We start from the raw sequence: 15,690 nt of genomic DNA on the forward strand, positions 1-15,690 counted from the left end.
GGTATGACATAAAAGAAACAAGCAGGCACAACATAGTGGAGAGAAGAAAATGATAGGCAAGCATTGTCACAAATGAAGGACAATTATGTAAGGGAGGCTATACCATAATTTGAAATGGTAGAATAGGATTATATTACTTAACCAGCATTATTTGACTACGACGTGCGAATTAAGAAAAAAAAAAAATTCAAAAATTTTTTATAAAAAGCTATTGTACGATGTAATGCGAGAAAAAAGGGATTGTACTGCTGAGGAAGCACGCTTTGGACAATCTCTCTACATGTCTGGTGACATTATTGCCAACGGCTATTTTAATAGTCCAGAATTCGAAAATGTTAGATTCGTCGTCCTTGAAATGCATTGACCACATCATATTATTATTATTACAAAAGTGTAAGCATTTATCTTAAGCAATATAAAAATTACTAAATACATTTAAATTTGACGGAAAAAGTTTATTTACAGTAGGAAAAGTTAACATAAAAATCAATCTTCTGGCCTTTTACGAGGAGGTCCACACGGTTGGAGCATCTTCTCGGTTACATTAAATCTTATTCTTGCTTTTGCTTCATTTTCTGCAATGCTAAATAGGTTAAGAAGATCGACATGTCCGATGCACGATGCTCCATTGTCTCTATGATGATTTACCACCCATTCAAATCTTCCACTGTCCGCGTGACCTGTACCGATGTATTTCGACTGCAGATGTTCTAATTGGCTGTGGATATTATATCTGTCGCCCATCCTAATTTTAATACTTTCTACAATTTCTTTTACTGTATTTGCTAAAGAGCAACCAAACTACACACGTTCAAATTTACTACTATTTCTACACTGCGTCGAAGCAGTGTTGCCAACTCAAAGTGACAAAAATTGCTGCGATTTTTCACGTTTTTAAAACGTTATTCCTCGAATTAATGTAAAAATACCACGGAATTACCATACACACATTTAAGCAAAAAATTCGACATGAATTTTCAGTAATTCTAATAATTATTTTGATATTGCATACTTTTAACTTGAACTTTATATATATATGTTACTGTGAATGACCGATATCTAGCGAATGTCAACATTCTCTGGTGAATGTCAACATTCACACAGTCGCAGTGGCGTACCGTGGGTGTCAGCTGCCCGGGGCGGAGGAAAATTTCGGCTTCCCCCCTTATTTAGGTATTTCAATTTAAAAGACCAAAATTCAGTTTTGTCACAGAACAAGCAATGAAAAATTCGGTGGTAGTGCAGCGACCTGTTGAAAATAGTTCTATTGGACATTAGTGGTGTATATGAACGCGAATGAATCGTACAAGCAAGAAAAAAAAAGTCAATAGGTTTCGCAGGATTTCCTAGGATGAAAAAATTACTAGTTCACCCGGACGGCGAGCCGATTTCCGGGCTGTCCGGACGATAACACTATTGTAGGCGCGATGCAAGTATACATTAGGATGTTCCAAATTTTTACAAGATATTATTATTATTTATTGTGAAATTTTGCCGCCCCCTAAAAATTGCCACCCGGGGTGTGCCGCCCCTGACGCCCCCACTACGGTACGCCCTGCACAGTCGTTTCGTGTATGTACAAAAAAATATTTGCTAAATATCATTTCTCACTTACACCGGTAAATGTCGACATTCAGCATGCACTGATGGTGAATGTTGAATAAAAACATTTTTATTACGTTAAGACAAAAATACAACTTTTTAATATGTCAAAATTAGGGTTTCTCAAACGGGATTCCGGGATCCCGGTTATTTTTTTAACCCGGGAAATATCCCGGGAAATTTTTCTTATCCCGGGAAATCCCGCAAATTTCTTAAAAATTCACTTTTTTTCTTATTTTGTGTTAAGGTTGAGGAATTTTGCAAATAGAAAGCATAATTATCTCATTCACTGTCAGAATACATTTGTATTTATTAATTTTAAACCTACCTATTNTATAAATTTATCTCTAAACTGCTAAATCGAATAAAAATAATCTAGATTGGCAGGTAATCTTGATGCATTGTTAACCACGTCGAGATACTGTGGATAACGGCTCCATTTCGCTTTTACTTCTTTCTTTCAACTTAAACTGTGTTCTTTTAATTAATGTTTAATTGCATGATTATTTTTAAAAGCAATAAATAATATAAAATTACAATTATTTACTAAATTACTTTGTTTTCTGAATAACTGTCCTTTGTTTTATATGAGTTATATATGAAATTGAATTTGTTTCGTACAGAAACAATTTGAAATGTTCTGATAAACAAACAAGTAAAACGGCAAAACCATATTTGGGCCAAGACTATGTCTTGGAGACTCACTACTAAGCGAAATCACTTTGACGCTCAAGGCGGGTGTCGTTCTCATTCTCCAATCTTCTTTGGTATCGCTGCTTTTGGGCGCGATCGTTCAAACTTCGCCGGCCACGATGCATTTTCGTTGAAATTAACCTATGCAATTTCGAAATTTCTCTCCGTTGCGTGTCGGCCCGGTTGAATTTTTGTCGATGCGTAACGAAAATTTCCCATTTTTGAAAAAAATAATCGTGGCTATTGTATCGTCCGAAATTATTTTTTATTTTGCACAAACAATATACAGTTTAACCCGATTATAACGTCATCGGATGTAACGAAAACNGACCTAATTCTAGCACCCGGTGAAAACCGGAAAGATCGGCTGTATAATTAAAAAGGTCATCTTACGTAAGGGTTTAACACATCGAATGACCAATCAAACACATTTTAAAAATTCTTTATTCCTCTACTGTACACAATTTAAATAATTTTTAAAATGTGTTAGACTGGGCACTCGGCGTGGTAAACTCTTACGTAAGACAACCTTTGTAAATATAAATCAAAAACTATAATATAATATAGTAGAAGGATTAGAAGTATGAAATAATCTAATAATCATCTTTGCTGTTGTTATTTTTTTGCCTGAGTAACGCCGGGCTCATCTGCTAGTTTATTTATAAAAGATAGAAACACATTTTGCTCTTTCATCATTTACAAGTTCTCAACTAGTTGATTACGATTTGTACGATCTTCTTCTATCAACACTAATTTTAAAAAATTAGAAAATACTAAAAATATATGGCATTTCGCAAACCACATTTTAACGAAATAAATTTGAAAAATACAACAAATATTAAGATGTTTAAAGATCGCCATATGAACATGAGACCTGAATGAGATGTCGAAGGCTGAACGGATCATACGAAACATCAGTGATGAAACGCCTAATGCTCCGTTTCTACGTTACCTGAAACAGAATTATCGCAAAAAGTCTGTTTCCTTTCTACATCCAGAAGTCTTGTTTTCTCGTTAGGAGAGAGCTGCTAGATTATTGCGTCCCGTAGTAAAGTTTGACGGAACTGTTATGAGTAGTTATAGTCTATATATATATTTCTATATATGGGAAATAATGCCTTCCGGGAGATCTTTTAAGGGTAATTGGTTCTACTCAGTTCGTTATAGAATAGAGAAAACCCAGAAAACTCCACGTGGCTAGCCCGTCCTGTCGAGGCGCGAATCCACGACCGAACTCTCAGTGTTCAAGGAACGGAACCGTTTGGCCACTAGTGAATCTATCTAGAAATTGAGCACGGATTTTCTCAGCGACTCTCCTGGTTAATAATACGTAAATGACGATACTTTTTGATAATGCTGTACTGTATATCTTGTCAATATGAAATTTGTCGCTCATTAAAGTTAAAAATCAGTCGTAAATGACGTTTTTCTATAACTCTTGGGATTCCAAATAGATTTTTAAGTAGTCCGACCATTTTCTGCCACATGAAAACGGATACTGGGAACAAGTAACCCATCGTTCGGTGTCCTCGCCTGTATGGATAATGAATAATGTTAAGTAGTGTTAATTAAGTAAATTAGTTAAATGAGTTTATTTAAGTACAAATTCTGGTCTAATTTACTTAAACAATAATTGATAGGTTTTAGTTTTAAAACAATTTAAAACTTTATAATTATGAAGATTTATTAATAATAATTGTAATTCATCCAGTTTAATTTGCCTGCTGTGTTTCAAAATCGGTTATGTATCAAGCATTTACAGTATACTTTGTGTAAATTTGTTGAAATTCACATTATAAATGTTATGATTGTATTTGTATAAATTGTTAATTGTATGTTTTGGGATATGCCAGTTTTGAGAACGTTAAATTGCTAATAACAATTTTCGCCATTACGATATGTAGATATACGTGGTATACGTATTTCATTTTATGCAAATCTATCTTTATTGAAAAATATCATGGATTAAAATAATAATAAAGTTAGTTTTGGCAACGTTACATAAATATTTATTAATGGAATATTTTTCAATAACTTAAAAATTTGTTGCTTTTGATAAATAGAGATGAAATAAAGGCCAAATTTCATATTTTCATAATGAGAAAAGTGATGATTAAGTTTCGAATAAGTCTATACGACTTCCTAAGTGGAAATAATTTTTACAGGGAAATAAAGTAAAAAAAAAAAAAATACATGTATCTAGATTGTTTTCAACGTTCAAAGTTTAATTTTCATTATCGAAAAAATATATGCCCTGAGATTAAAACATCTGAAGTATTGACAGATTTTTCTGTTTTCTGACATAGAGAAATGAAATGTATTTCTCTATGATTTTATGATATACTAAAAGGAGGTATGATTTAGTTTCCTTTTAAAGAAAATTAAATCTGAAATAATCTGTATACAGTATATATATATATAAATGGACGTGTTTGTGCCTATACGTCACTCTGCAGCCAAAACTACACATCGCACATGAATGGTGTTTGTGTGTGGTAGTGGCCCAAGTCTCCCATTGTGCACTATTGTGCACTACTCTCACACCCTTATAGCATACTATCGATAGCTATAAGGGTGTGAGAGATATGGGTTTGAAAGTGGTTGACTTCGAAAATGTGTGACGCTTCAATGAGAATGTTCCAGTTTTTTCTAGAAAGTTCCAGAATCTAAAGAGATGAAATTTGGTACACAGGATACATCATGAAAACGCACACTAAGAAAGAATTTTTCGAAATTCCCCCGCAGTAGGGAGAGGGAGAGCATTAAGACTTAACCCGAAGAACGGCTTCTACTGTACTATTTTAGATGCGATTTTTTTTGTTTTTAATTACGTTTAGTCTTCATTGAGTACTTAGGGGGTATTAAATTGATAACATTTCAGACATTGTTATAAATATTTTTTATATATTTCGATTTTTTAACCAAATGTTCGAACCGTTTTAAATTCGAATTTGTTATTGAATATTGGTTCGATTATAGAACGANAAAAAAAACTCCACTAACGGCATAAAACCGTTTTAACGTCATATTTGAAGCACTCCCAAATTTACAAAATTTGATTACAAGTTTTATTTAACATAAAAGAAAATACGTGTTCAGTCTTAAGGTCAGAGTTCACTTCTTAGAATGACTGTGGGTGGTACTTTCCCCTACCTGATTTCGGTGGGGTGATGTGGCTGTTTTGCCTGTTTGTAGAAGAGGATCGCCATTTTGTATTTTATTTTGACTCGGTTCTCGGTCTCCTGACTACCTACGAATCTGGATTTTTTATGCGCAAATAATTTGGGCACCTAATAAATACCCTGTGCCAAATATTAACTCTTGACATGTACTCCTTCATACCTATATGCTGGCAGTACGATTTTATAAACAAGACATAGTCTTGTCAATAAATACTGTATTCTACACTTTTATTCTATGCAATATATAGAACTTTTCAATTGTACTAATATAGTTTATTAGTATATAGTATTAGTACGTATATACTGTATAATTAAAAAGTTGTATAGCTTAGACCAGGCATGGGCAACATACGGCCCGCGGGCCAGATCCGGTCCGTCTGATGAATTTATGTCGCCCGCGATCAATCTTTCAAAATAGCTCGATGAAAAATTCAGGATTGGCAGGTAATCTTGATGCATTGTTAACCACGTCGAGATACTGTGGATAACGGCTCCATTTCGCTTTTACTTCTTTCTTTCAACTTAAACTGTGTTCTTTTAATTAATGTTTAATTGCATGATTATTTTTAAAAGCAATAAATAATATAAAATTACANATGATTTACCCCCTTTTTAAAAATTACTATTTGTGAAGTAAAACTTTAAATAAACTAACTGAAATTGATTCTATTTAGTGTTATTTTAAAGAAATTTACGTAATAATAATAATAGTAATATACGGGTCATACAACAACTTAGCGATGGAGATCAGTTTTCAGTAATTTGATTTATGGAAATTTCGTTATTATTCCTGTAGACAAAATATTAGACACAACTTTTTTATTACTGTTGATCTTTACTTGTCTTTCAATGTTCTTCCGTACTATTTTCGTGTTCTATTGGACAAGAAACTATTTCTATTTCTGACGCTTATACTTATGACGAATATAAGTCTGCATCTTCACCAGATCTCGAATCTTTGCTTTTTAGGAATTTTTCCAGTTGAGTAAGCAGATGACGATGGTCATTGTGACGGTTCTGGTCTCAGCCAAGTATTAGTAGAAACTATTAATTGTGAGATAACCTTTGAGATAACCTCATTTTTCATGGCAGTAAACAAAATGATAAAGGGTACTGATTGTAAAGATGGCCCTTTTATTTCTAGGTTTATTTATTTATCTCTCCAGAAACAACAGTTTCTTTTCCCTAGTAAAATTTCCACCAGTTTTTCAAACTTAGTATGTCTTTGGTTGCCATATCTTTTACCAAAATCTTTCCAGAGGTACCTCAGTCTGTATAATATGACAAGTAATTTCATGAAGTGTGAAGATTCTTCCGTGTCTTCGGTTTGGTTTGTTTTATTCGTATATGGAAACGTGACACAGGGGATGCCTTTCAGGAGGTCTTTTATGGGAAACCGGTCTCTCTTTAGGTGTTACTAACGCGAAGAAAACCCGGAAAACTCCACGTGGCCGACCCGTTGGCAGAGACTCGAACCCACAACCAATTATCAGTGTTCAGTGGTTTTATTCATTCGGCCACTGGTTAGCCCGTCTTTTCGGAGAAGCTTGGATATTATGCCGAAATCTCGATTACGATTAAAAAAAAAACTATTACCTCGAAAAGGAAAATATTGCTGTATTGTCTGAAATCGGCCAATACCGTGAGTTGAAATATAGCGAAGAAGAATCAGGTTTTTATTTTGAAAAGTTAAACATTGCTATTAAATGTAATTTAATTGATGGAAGCAACACTGTTGACATCTTATTTTTTAAATTTTCATAAAAAATGCAAACTTTTATATTGAATAGACTAATCATTTAAACAGAGACATGAGAAACATCTATATAAAACCAATCGATATTTCTATTTAACTAGTATATGAAATAAGAAAAAGAAACATATTCAAAATGATAAGTTACACCCTTTAAAAAAATTCGATTCAGTCTTGTATTTTAATATAATTAATGCTTATTTTAAAAACGACTAGATTATTATTGTAAATCGTAATACAAAATTAAATCTATAATTATAGTTTGACCTATTGACCTAATATAATTGAAAATCTAACTATAATAGCCCAAGTTTACTCAAATGAGAAATGAATTATTCTAAAAAGGTAAATAACCTGCAAAAATTTTATTAAAATAAATGTTTTTAATAATATACTGTATATTTAATAATTAAATATCGGTATTATATATCTTTATACTCAAGAAATTTATACTTAACTAGATACTTCAAAAAATTTTCTTGAGAGTAAAGATAAATAAACTCTATATATATACAGTAATATATAATACATATATGATTAAATAATACACCATATAAATTATTTAATAGTAGTTTATTGTCCCTTAAAAATAACGATAATAGGAAACGATTTCATAAGTAATAATTTAAATATTGATGAGAAATATGAATTAATTAATCATATTTATCTAGGATGATTTCATTAATTCGTACTAAAAACGTTGATATTGCGTTACAAAATGTTCCCTCGTCGAATCACGTGATATCTAGCTATTTAAGAGAGAAATATATTCACTGGTATGACAGAAAGCAGCTGAAAAGTTTTATGACAAATATCAATGGCTGTCAATCGAGATGACGCATCTTTATCTGTTCTTTTTTTGGCATATTTATTGTCGCAAACGTATCTAGTTTTATCAAAAAATCAATCTCTGTTCATCTTGATGGTGGACGGAGTGAGATGGAATTATATAGACGAAAATGGATTAATTGGGTTTCCCATTATGGAAAAATTTGGTGTTAGAGCTCAATATGTTTTGCCTATTTTTCCATCTAATACCTATCCTAATTGGCTAACTATGGTCACAGGTATGTTTTTAAATGTCTAAAATTTATTTAATTATAAGATATTAAATAGGTTAATCATTAGAAATTTGACAGGCTTGAATAATCTTATCACATCATCTAAATTCGAATGCATTGTGTTTTATTAACTAGCTGATGTACAGAATATGAAAACAGCAAACAGGAAATTTGCAGATAATAATTTTTTAGTAGTGTAATCGGCAACAAAATAATTTAAAGTGATATATTTCAAGAGACAACAATCAATTAGCCTATATTTCAAAGCAACATCGAAAGTAGATGGAAAATATTCTTAATAAGATTTTTAAAATATTTTCAAAATAACCATGTTTTGTTGGAAGCGATAAACTAAATTACCGATATTCGAGTGAAAGAGCACTAATTAAATCAATAGTCTCCAACTTTTTTGACTATCGATTCCTTTGAGGATTCCTTGATATTTTAGCGACTACCTCTTCTTCGTTCACCAATGCAATTAATAATAATAAATAAAATTGGTGATCCAGTATTAGAAAAGATCTACTTAGTGAGGCAAATTTACATCCTGAACTATCATATACATCACTCATTGGATTAATAATTTTGAATGGACCGTTTTCAATCGTCCACCGACTAATTTTCTATCTCGAAAATGCCTTAGTTTGGTGACTCCTGTATTAAATGGTAATATTAATACGATAGACGATTTTAGACAGTTGCGCATCATTTAGATCATGTGTTCTTAATAATTAAATTGCTTTATTGACTTACTATTTCCAAATTGACATACTATTTCCAAAAAGTAATTGAACGTGAAGTTGAATGTGTTATATATGAAAAAGCGTGATGTAAAGAAGAAGTAACGGTTAAAAAATTAAATAGACAAGTCAATTTTTAAAAATATTTTAAAAATTCTGTCTTAAAAGATATAATTTCCCTATATGTAAGACGAATGCATCCAAGTCAGTTAAGTTCCGTTGTTGCATGCGTTGTTCGTCGAATGTATGCGTTAGAACAAGCAGATGGAGGGCGCTTACAGTAGAATCGAGTCTGATTTACTGGCTACTTGAACATTTTCATGTGTGCCATTCGGCATATGTAAAGTTGCCGTAAGTGTTATCTGTGGGGGATTACAACTCACAGAATCTGTAATCGCCACACTAAATTGCAATAAAATCGTTGCACGTGATGCTTAAACGTCTGGATATTTCCTGAATTTCTTTGACAACCTACTTAATATGCAAATTGCAGCGACATTAGTCCACATTTTCTCCTATTGGAAAATTTTGGAACAAAACCTTTAATTTGTGATATAAAAATCCTATGGTCAGGAAAGTATGCACACTAAATTTGGTTGTATTTCGGCCATTAGTTCATTCTACATATAGCTCTAAGCACTTTCTGTTTAACCATTTATATTAGGTTGTAAAGATGAAATTTAGACATTTTGATAAAAGTTTTATTGACATCATTAACTCAACAACGATTACAATTTAGACTGATAGATAATCACCATCGATATATATCACATCTCTTCATTTCTGCTGCAAACTTTCAATCCCGTGAGCATAGAATGACTAAGATTTTTCTTTGAAAAAAATCTCCTGCGTCGGTTACTGTCATTGAACTGTATATTGACAATATGGTTCTTTAGGATGCGAAATAAACAGTCAGTTAGCGCAAAGTCTGGGCTGTAAGGTAGATAAATGAGATGAGACAGAACCTCCCAGCCAGACTGGCCATCTTTGCTCTGTGCTGGCGCGATATCATAGCGTTATGTCTATTTTTGGACGAAGTTCTTTGATCTTGGTGTTCAAACGCTCCAGTTGTCCACAGTGGAGTTCTTTCATAAGAGTGATGTTGGTTGGAAGCAGCTTCATCACGATGACGCCAAATAAACGCAGATCATTGCTTTCTGCACTAACGACTCTTTGCCATTTCAACAGCTGGTTGACTTTAGGTCACTCATGAACACTTTAACATCTTTTGCAGATAAGATCACGAGCTTCACTGCGTTGTGTCCACTTTTGAAATGATAAAACAACAGCACGAAATGTGTGTTTTTTTAATTTTTTTTGTTTGAAAGTTTTATATTGTCAGACATAGCTGATGCATCTATTTTCAATGAAATATGTGATGAAGAACTTATGCATCCATATCGAATGTTCTATAACATTTTTTCCAATCGTTTCTAGAAAAAATCGAAATGTCTAACTTTCAACTTGATAAATATCATCTTTACAACCACTCTGTATTTGCATATAGTTTTATTAGCTAAAAATATGATCTAGATATTTTTATATTTTGTAATGCTCTATCTGTTTTTGAGCTATCTTAATGTTTTAACCAGGTGTTCTGGACCTATTATAGAGTAAAAAGTTCTTGTTCAGAATTGTTTATTGCAAAATCATCAAGGATGCTTATTACATTGTCAAATTTTCTATTACCTCTCTTGCATTTAAATCGTCAAGTAAAAAAAGTACTAGTTCATATTTTAGCTAATGGAAAAATATACAAATACAGAATGATTGTATCAGGTTGTAACGATAAAATTTAGATATTTCAATTTTTTTCTAGAAATGACGAAAAAAATGTTGAAATGTTTTAGAATATTGAATAGTTAAGCGACGGATGCCACAGTCCTGTTAATTTGTATCAGTTTGAAATGACACTAACCACATAATATTAGACTGGACAACAATGATTTTTTTCAGACTCAAAATTAACATATTCTTATGTATTTTCATCTGCTGAATTCAAAAATCACTATAAAAATACCAATTAGCTCTTGCTTTGGAGCAGCGGTTTCCAAGTGGTACGCAAGAGCTAAAATATGGTCCGCGAAAGATTTAAAACTTTTATTCATTTTAAATAATTTAAAATGATTGACGTAATCTAAATAATACAAAATATATGAGAAAGGTTTTATAGTAAAATTTGTAAAAAAAAAATATTTCATTACAAAATAGTGCATCTTCAATCATTTCAAATTTTCATTGGCATTTTTCCTGTAAAACTCCTCAGATCAGCATATAATAAAACTACACTCTATTATAGAATATATATTTATGCAAACATGACAGTCCTCCTTGACTCAATCAATTATGCCGAGCACAAGTGGAAAATATGTGGCGATCTAAAAGTCATCGATGTACTCTTAGGAATGCAACTGGGGTACACTAAATACTGTTGCTTTTTATGTATGTGGGACAGTAGGGGATAGGAAATCACATTACATTCAAGCGGACTGGCCTGCAAGAAATATTGACTCTACTGAGAAAAATATCGTTGCTTAGCCTCTCGTGTACCCAAAAGATGTTCTTCTTCCACCCCTTCATATCAAGCTGGGTTTAATGAAAACTTTTGTCAAAGGTATGAACCAGAAAGGACAGGCATTTAAGTACTTAAGAGACAAATTTCGTAGATTGAGTGATGCAAAGGTTAAGGAAGGTATTTTTGTTGGGCCATAAATTTGAAAACTTGTAAAGAATTCCGTGTTTGACCAAGTTTTGGAGGGAAAAGAAAAGGAAGCTTGAGAAGCCTTAAAGGCATTCGTGGATTTTTAGGCAACAAAAGAGACGATAACTACATTCAGTTGGTGACAATACTACTGAAAAAATATCATCAACTCGATTGCAACATGTCCTTCAAAATCCATTTTCTCTATTCCCACCTAGACTTTTTCCCTCCTAGTTGTGGAGCTATCAGTGATGAACATGGGGAAAGATTCCATCAGGATATTTCTGTATTGGAACAAAGATATCAGGACCATTGGAATGAAGTAATGCTTTCGGATTACTGCTAGTCTGTGTGTAGGGATGCACCAGAACTCACTTACAAGAGGCAAGCCAAAAGAAAACGATCTCATTAAGTCACCGCATGATTCTCTTCACACCGAACCACCTGCCAGGTATCCTTCTATTAATTTAGAACTCTTAAAATGTTACTGTAATTTTTAAAAAATTCAAAAGCACTTTCAACGTTGTTAGCATATGTAATTAAAATGTATCGTTTTATGCTGTTAAAATCACCTATTGTATACCACAGAAACTAGAGCTAATAAAAATTTTTCTTTGTCATATTCAATTTTCTCACCCCAAAATTAGTAAGATTTCACTCTTAAAATAAAGGAAATAGACTATTCAAAAAAACATTTTTTTTGTTGTCCAGTGTTATTTAAGATCCGACCATCAACTCAACAAATATTTAATGAACTGTTAAGATTTTTAACTTAAAAACAAATTTCGATATGAATATTAATAAATAATAAGTTTTATGAACTTATAAAATAATTCTATTAAAAGTGAGCTTGATATAAAAATTGCGCCCCAAAAGATCTTTGTTCCGACTTCACAGGACGGCTTTGATCCTCGCTTGGGACTTTGTCCCACAGAGATCGTTTTAATATCTTTTAGAATCATTACCTTTCTGTTTAAGAGTATATCATAATTTCAAACAAGAGATAAAAAGTACAAAAATAAAAATTATACATAAATTCAACTTTTAAATGATTCTTTCATGAGGTTGATTTGACTATATATGTTATGGAAAATACTATTGATATACTATATTGATATATGTTCTATAAAAATATAAATGATTATAATTTATAACTCCTAATTATTAGAAGGCTTACCTAATTTTTGTCGTGTATATTTTTAAATCGAAGGCGTTTATTCGGAAAATCATGGATTTGTGAATAATTATATGTACGACAAAAATAAAGATATATATTTCGAAGCATCTCCTTCTTCCGATGATATATGGTGGTGGAAAGGTATCGAACCGATCTGGATAACGGCTGAAAAACGTGGAATAAAATCGGCTTTATACAATTGGGATGGATGTAATTTAGAAGTGGATGGAGTCAAAGCAAGTTACTGCCGTCCTTACAGGTCTTATAAGCTATGGCCTAACGTAGAAAAAGATACCAGACGAGCTGCTTTTGAAATTTTGAATTTGTTTCAACAAGGATATAGACTGGGTTTATTGTATTTTGAACCTGTCGATGGTAACGGTTAGTAAAGTAATAATTTATATTTAACAAATTAAAATAATTTGTGTTAGTAAAATATAATAATTTCTGTGTAGGACATATTTTCGGTCCTGAAAGCTGGATACGAAAATGGGCTTTACGTCAAATTGATAAAATTCTTTACGATATTCAACAAGAAATACATAAGAAAGGAATGAATAATGATGTAAGTTTATCAATTTTTATTATATTTACCTTTTTGTTAATAAAATTTCTCTTAAGTATTAACTTTTTTTGCACACAGGTTAATGTAATCGTTGTATCGGATCATGGTATGACTAGCATCCGTTTTGGGCGGACAAAAGTGATCGACATAAATTCTGTCGTGTCTTCAGGCGATATTAAAGTTATGCTAGATGTTTATTGCATGTCGATGCTATGGCCAGAAAATGACAAAGAAGAAAAAGTAAACAGCTTTGCTATCGTTATTAATATAGAGTGTTTCATAAATGTTTGGCCAAATTTCACAAGCTTGTAGAAGGAATTTCTCCTCTATAAGTCTGTGGAATTTTTCCGAACATTTTTAAAACATCCTGTGTAATATTCGATACATTAATTAATCAAACAAATATTAAATGTTGTACAAAATTTCAGGTATACAATGATTTGATAAATGCAAATTTGGAAGGACTTCAAGTTTACAGAAAAAGCGACATCCCCAATATTTTTCATTTTCGTGATCATAATCGTATCGCTCCAATCTTAATGTTAACAAACAGTTCGGATTACATCATTGTTCCTGTAAGTGTTCCTTAACTTTTAAAACATAAAACTTTAAATTTTAACTGAATTTAAGCAAATACAGTAAGCTGGATATGAAAACTATACATAAGAAAGTTTAATCGAAAATTTTCTCAATTTCGAATTGTCAATTCTTGTTCGTATTGCGTTATTAAAATGTCGTCTTATTGTGTAAATGTAATTATTTAGATTTTAAACTTAGCTTAAAAGATCCACTCTCATACGAGAATTATCAATTAAGATGACATCAGCATAACAAGTAGAGAAAGTAACAAAGGGATTTTCAGAAATGTAGATTTTCTGAGAGTAATGGAAGGTGTCGAATCAATACATATTACAATTAATAAAATTGTGTAAATTTAGCACTATATGTAAATCTAAACGTAAAATTGGCAATAAGGAGGACTGCAAAAAAGAAAAAAATAATTAAACTTAGGTATATTCGTTTAATACAATTAATAAAATTGTGTAAATCAATATGTATTCCAATTTATAAAAAAGGTGCACCAACAGACTGTAGTAACTACAGAACTATCAGCCTAATTAACCATGCCAGTAAAGTAATGCTTAAAATAATTAATAACCGTTTGAAACCCTATTACCTGAAATAGCTGAAGAACAGTTGAGGTTTATCTCTGGTAAAGGAACTCGTGAACAAATCCTGAACGCTGGGCAAACCATTGAAAAATCAAATGGAATTATCAAATCATTGAAAAATCATTGAATTTAATATCAAAGCTTACCTTTGTTTCGTAGACTATACCAAGCCTTTGATTGTGTAACATGGAACAAATTATGGCCCGCTCTCCAGAACATGGGAGTCCCGCGCCATCTTATTTCGATGATCAGAAATTTATAATGAGATTAACTCTGCAAGGGTAAAAGTTAACAAAACTATGTCTAATACATTTACATCTGAAGTTAAGTTCGCCGATTTTGGGGGCAATACGTTAATTGCGCGTCAGGAAAACCTAGGGTCAAACCGTATGTGGGTGGTGGCGGTAGGAAACAAAGATGACAAGTGTCTTACATGAAAACCGTTTATTTTGACATAAGGTTAACTCACATAATGACAATAACAACGCGATCTAGATCGGCTTTGGTGGGAGCTCCTTGATGTCGACGAACGGGCGCTGACTGGTGTCCCAGGCTTGACAGGAGAGTGTCCGTTGCACAGGTGCCTCTGTCCGGTGATGTTGCGGATGCACGGAGATTTTGGTCACTGGTGGAGAACCTGGTCCGAGTGGAGAACTGCGGAGAATCGGCTGGGAATTCCTCTTCGGAGAGAAGCGGCTGAGAATCTCCCCGCTGTCCTTGAGATTCGGGGGTTTTATAAGATTTTCCCCGAATCTCACCCCTTTGATTGGTCCCGTTCGCCCTCTCCCTTACCCCGATTGGTCATTCTTTTGTTTCTAGGCGAAACTTGAGACCGATCCGGGTCGGGAAAAGGTCGGAGAGGTGATGACGGTCCTTTAACGTTCGCGCTCGTATTTTACTCCGTTATGTCCCTTTTCTCTGTCATCTTGGAACCCAAACGGTTCACCAGATGTTCTTGTGGCCATTTATCCCCTACCGCGTTCTTACTTCACAGATATCCCTTTTGTTCTTAGACCCCCCTTTCTCCCGCTTGCTTCGACCCGA

The 15,690-nt window shown here is 32.8% G+C and overlaps 2 protein-coding genes across 2 annotated transcripts in view; one reads left to right on the forward strand and one right to left on the reverse strand.

Annotated features, from left to right (window-relative positions):
• Positions 1 to 434: 434 nt before the first annotated feature.
• LOC111619931 (probable splicing factor 3B subunit 5) lies at positions 435 to 847 on the reverse strand. The gene has a single exon (XM_023361754.1). It carries the CDS (start codon positions 742 to 744, stop codon positions 487 to 489), a length of 258 nt encoding a protein of 85 aa, XP_023217522.1. The 5' UTR covers positions 745 to 847; the 3' UTR covers positions 435 to 486.
• A 7,200-nt stretch (positions 848 to 8,047) lies between these two features.
• LOC111619924 (ectonucleotide pyrophosphatase/phosphodiesterase family member 6-like) overlaps positions 8,048 to 15,690 on the forward strand; it is a 10,483-nt gene continuing 2,840 nt past the window's right edge. The window contains exons 1-5 of the mRNA XM_023361746.1: positions 8,048 to 8,297; positions 12,943 to 13,290; positions 13,365 to 13,474; positions 13,553 to 13,714; positions 13,903 to 14,049. Coding sequence (XP_023217514.1) covers positions 8,048 to 8,297; positions 12,943 to 13,290; positions 13,365 to 13,474; positions 13,553 to 13,714; positions 13,903 to 14,049 — 1,017 coding nt within the window. The remainder of the gene's footprint in view (positions 8,298 to 12,942; positions 13,291 to 13,364; positions 13,475 to 13,552; positions 13,715 to 13,902; positions 14,050 to 15,690) is intronic.

This window comes from Centruroides sculpturatus, unplaced genomic scaffold, assembly GCF_000671375.1.
Source record: "Centruroides sculpturatus isolate CEXI.00-Female unplaced genomic scaffold, Cexi_2.0 scaffold235, whole genome shotgun sequence".
Lineage (NCBI taxonomy): Eukaryota > Metazoa > Arthropoda > Arachnida > Scorpiones > Buthidae > Centruroides > Centruroides sculpturatus.

What these genes read in the sequence shown, in the direction of transcription:
- LOC111619931 (XM_023361754.1), bottom strand. Translation starts at nt 744, where the DNA reads ATGGGCGACAGATATAATATCCACAGCCAATTAGAACATCTGCAGTCG.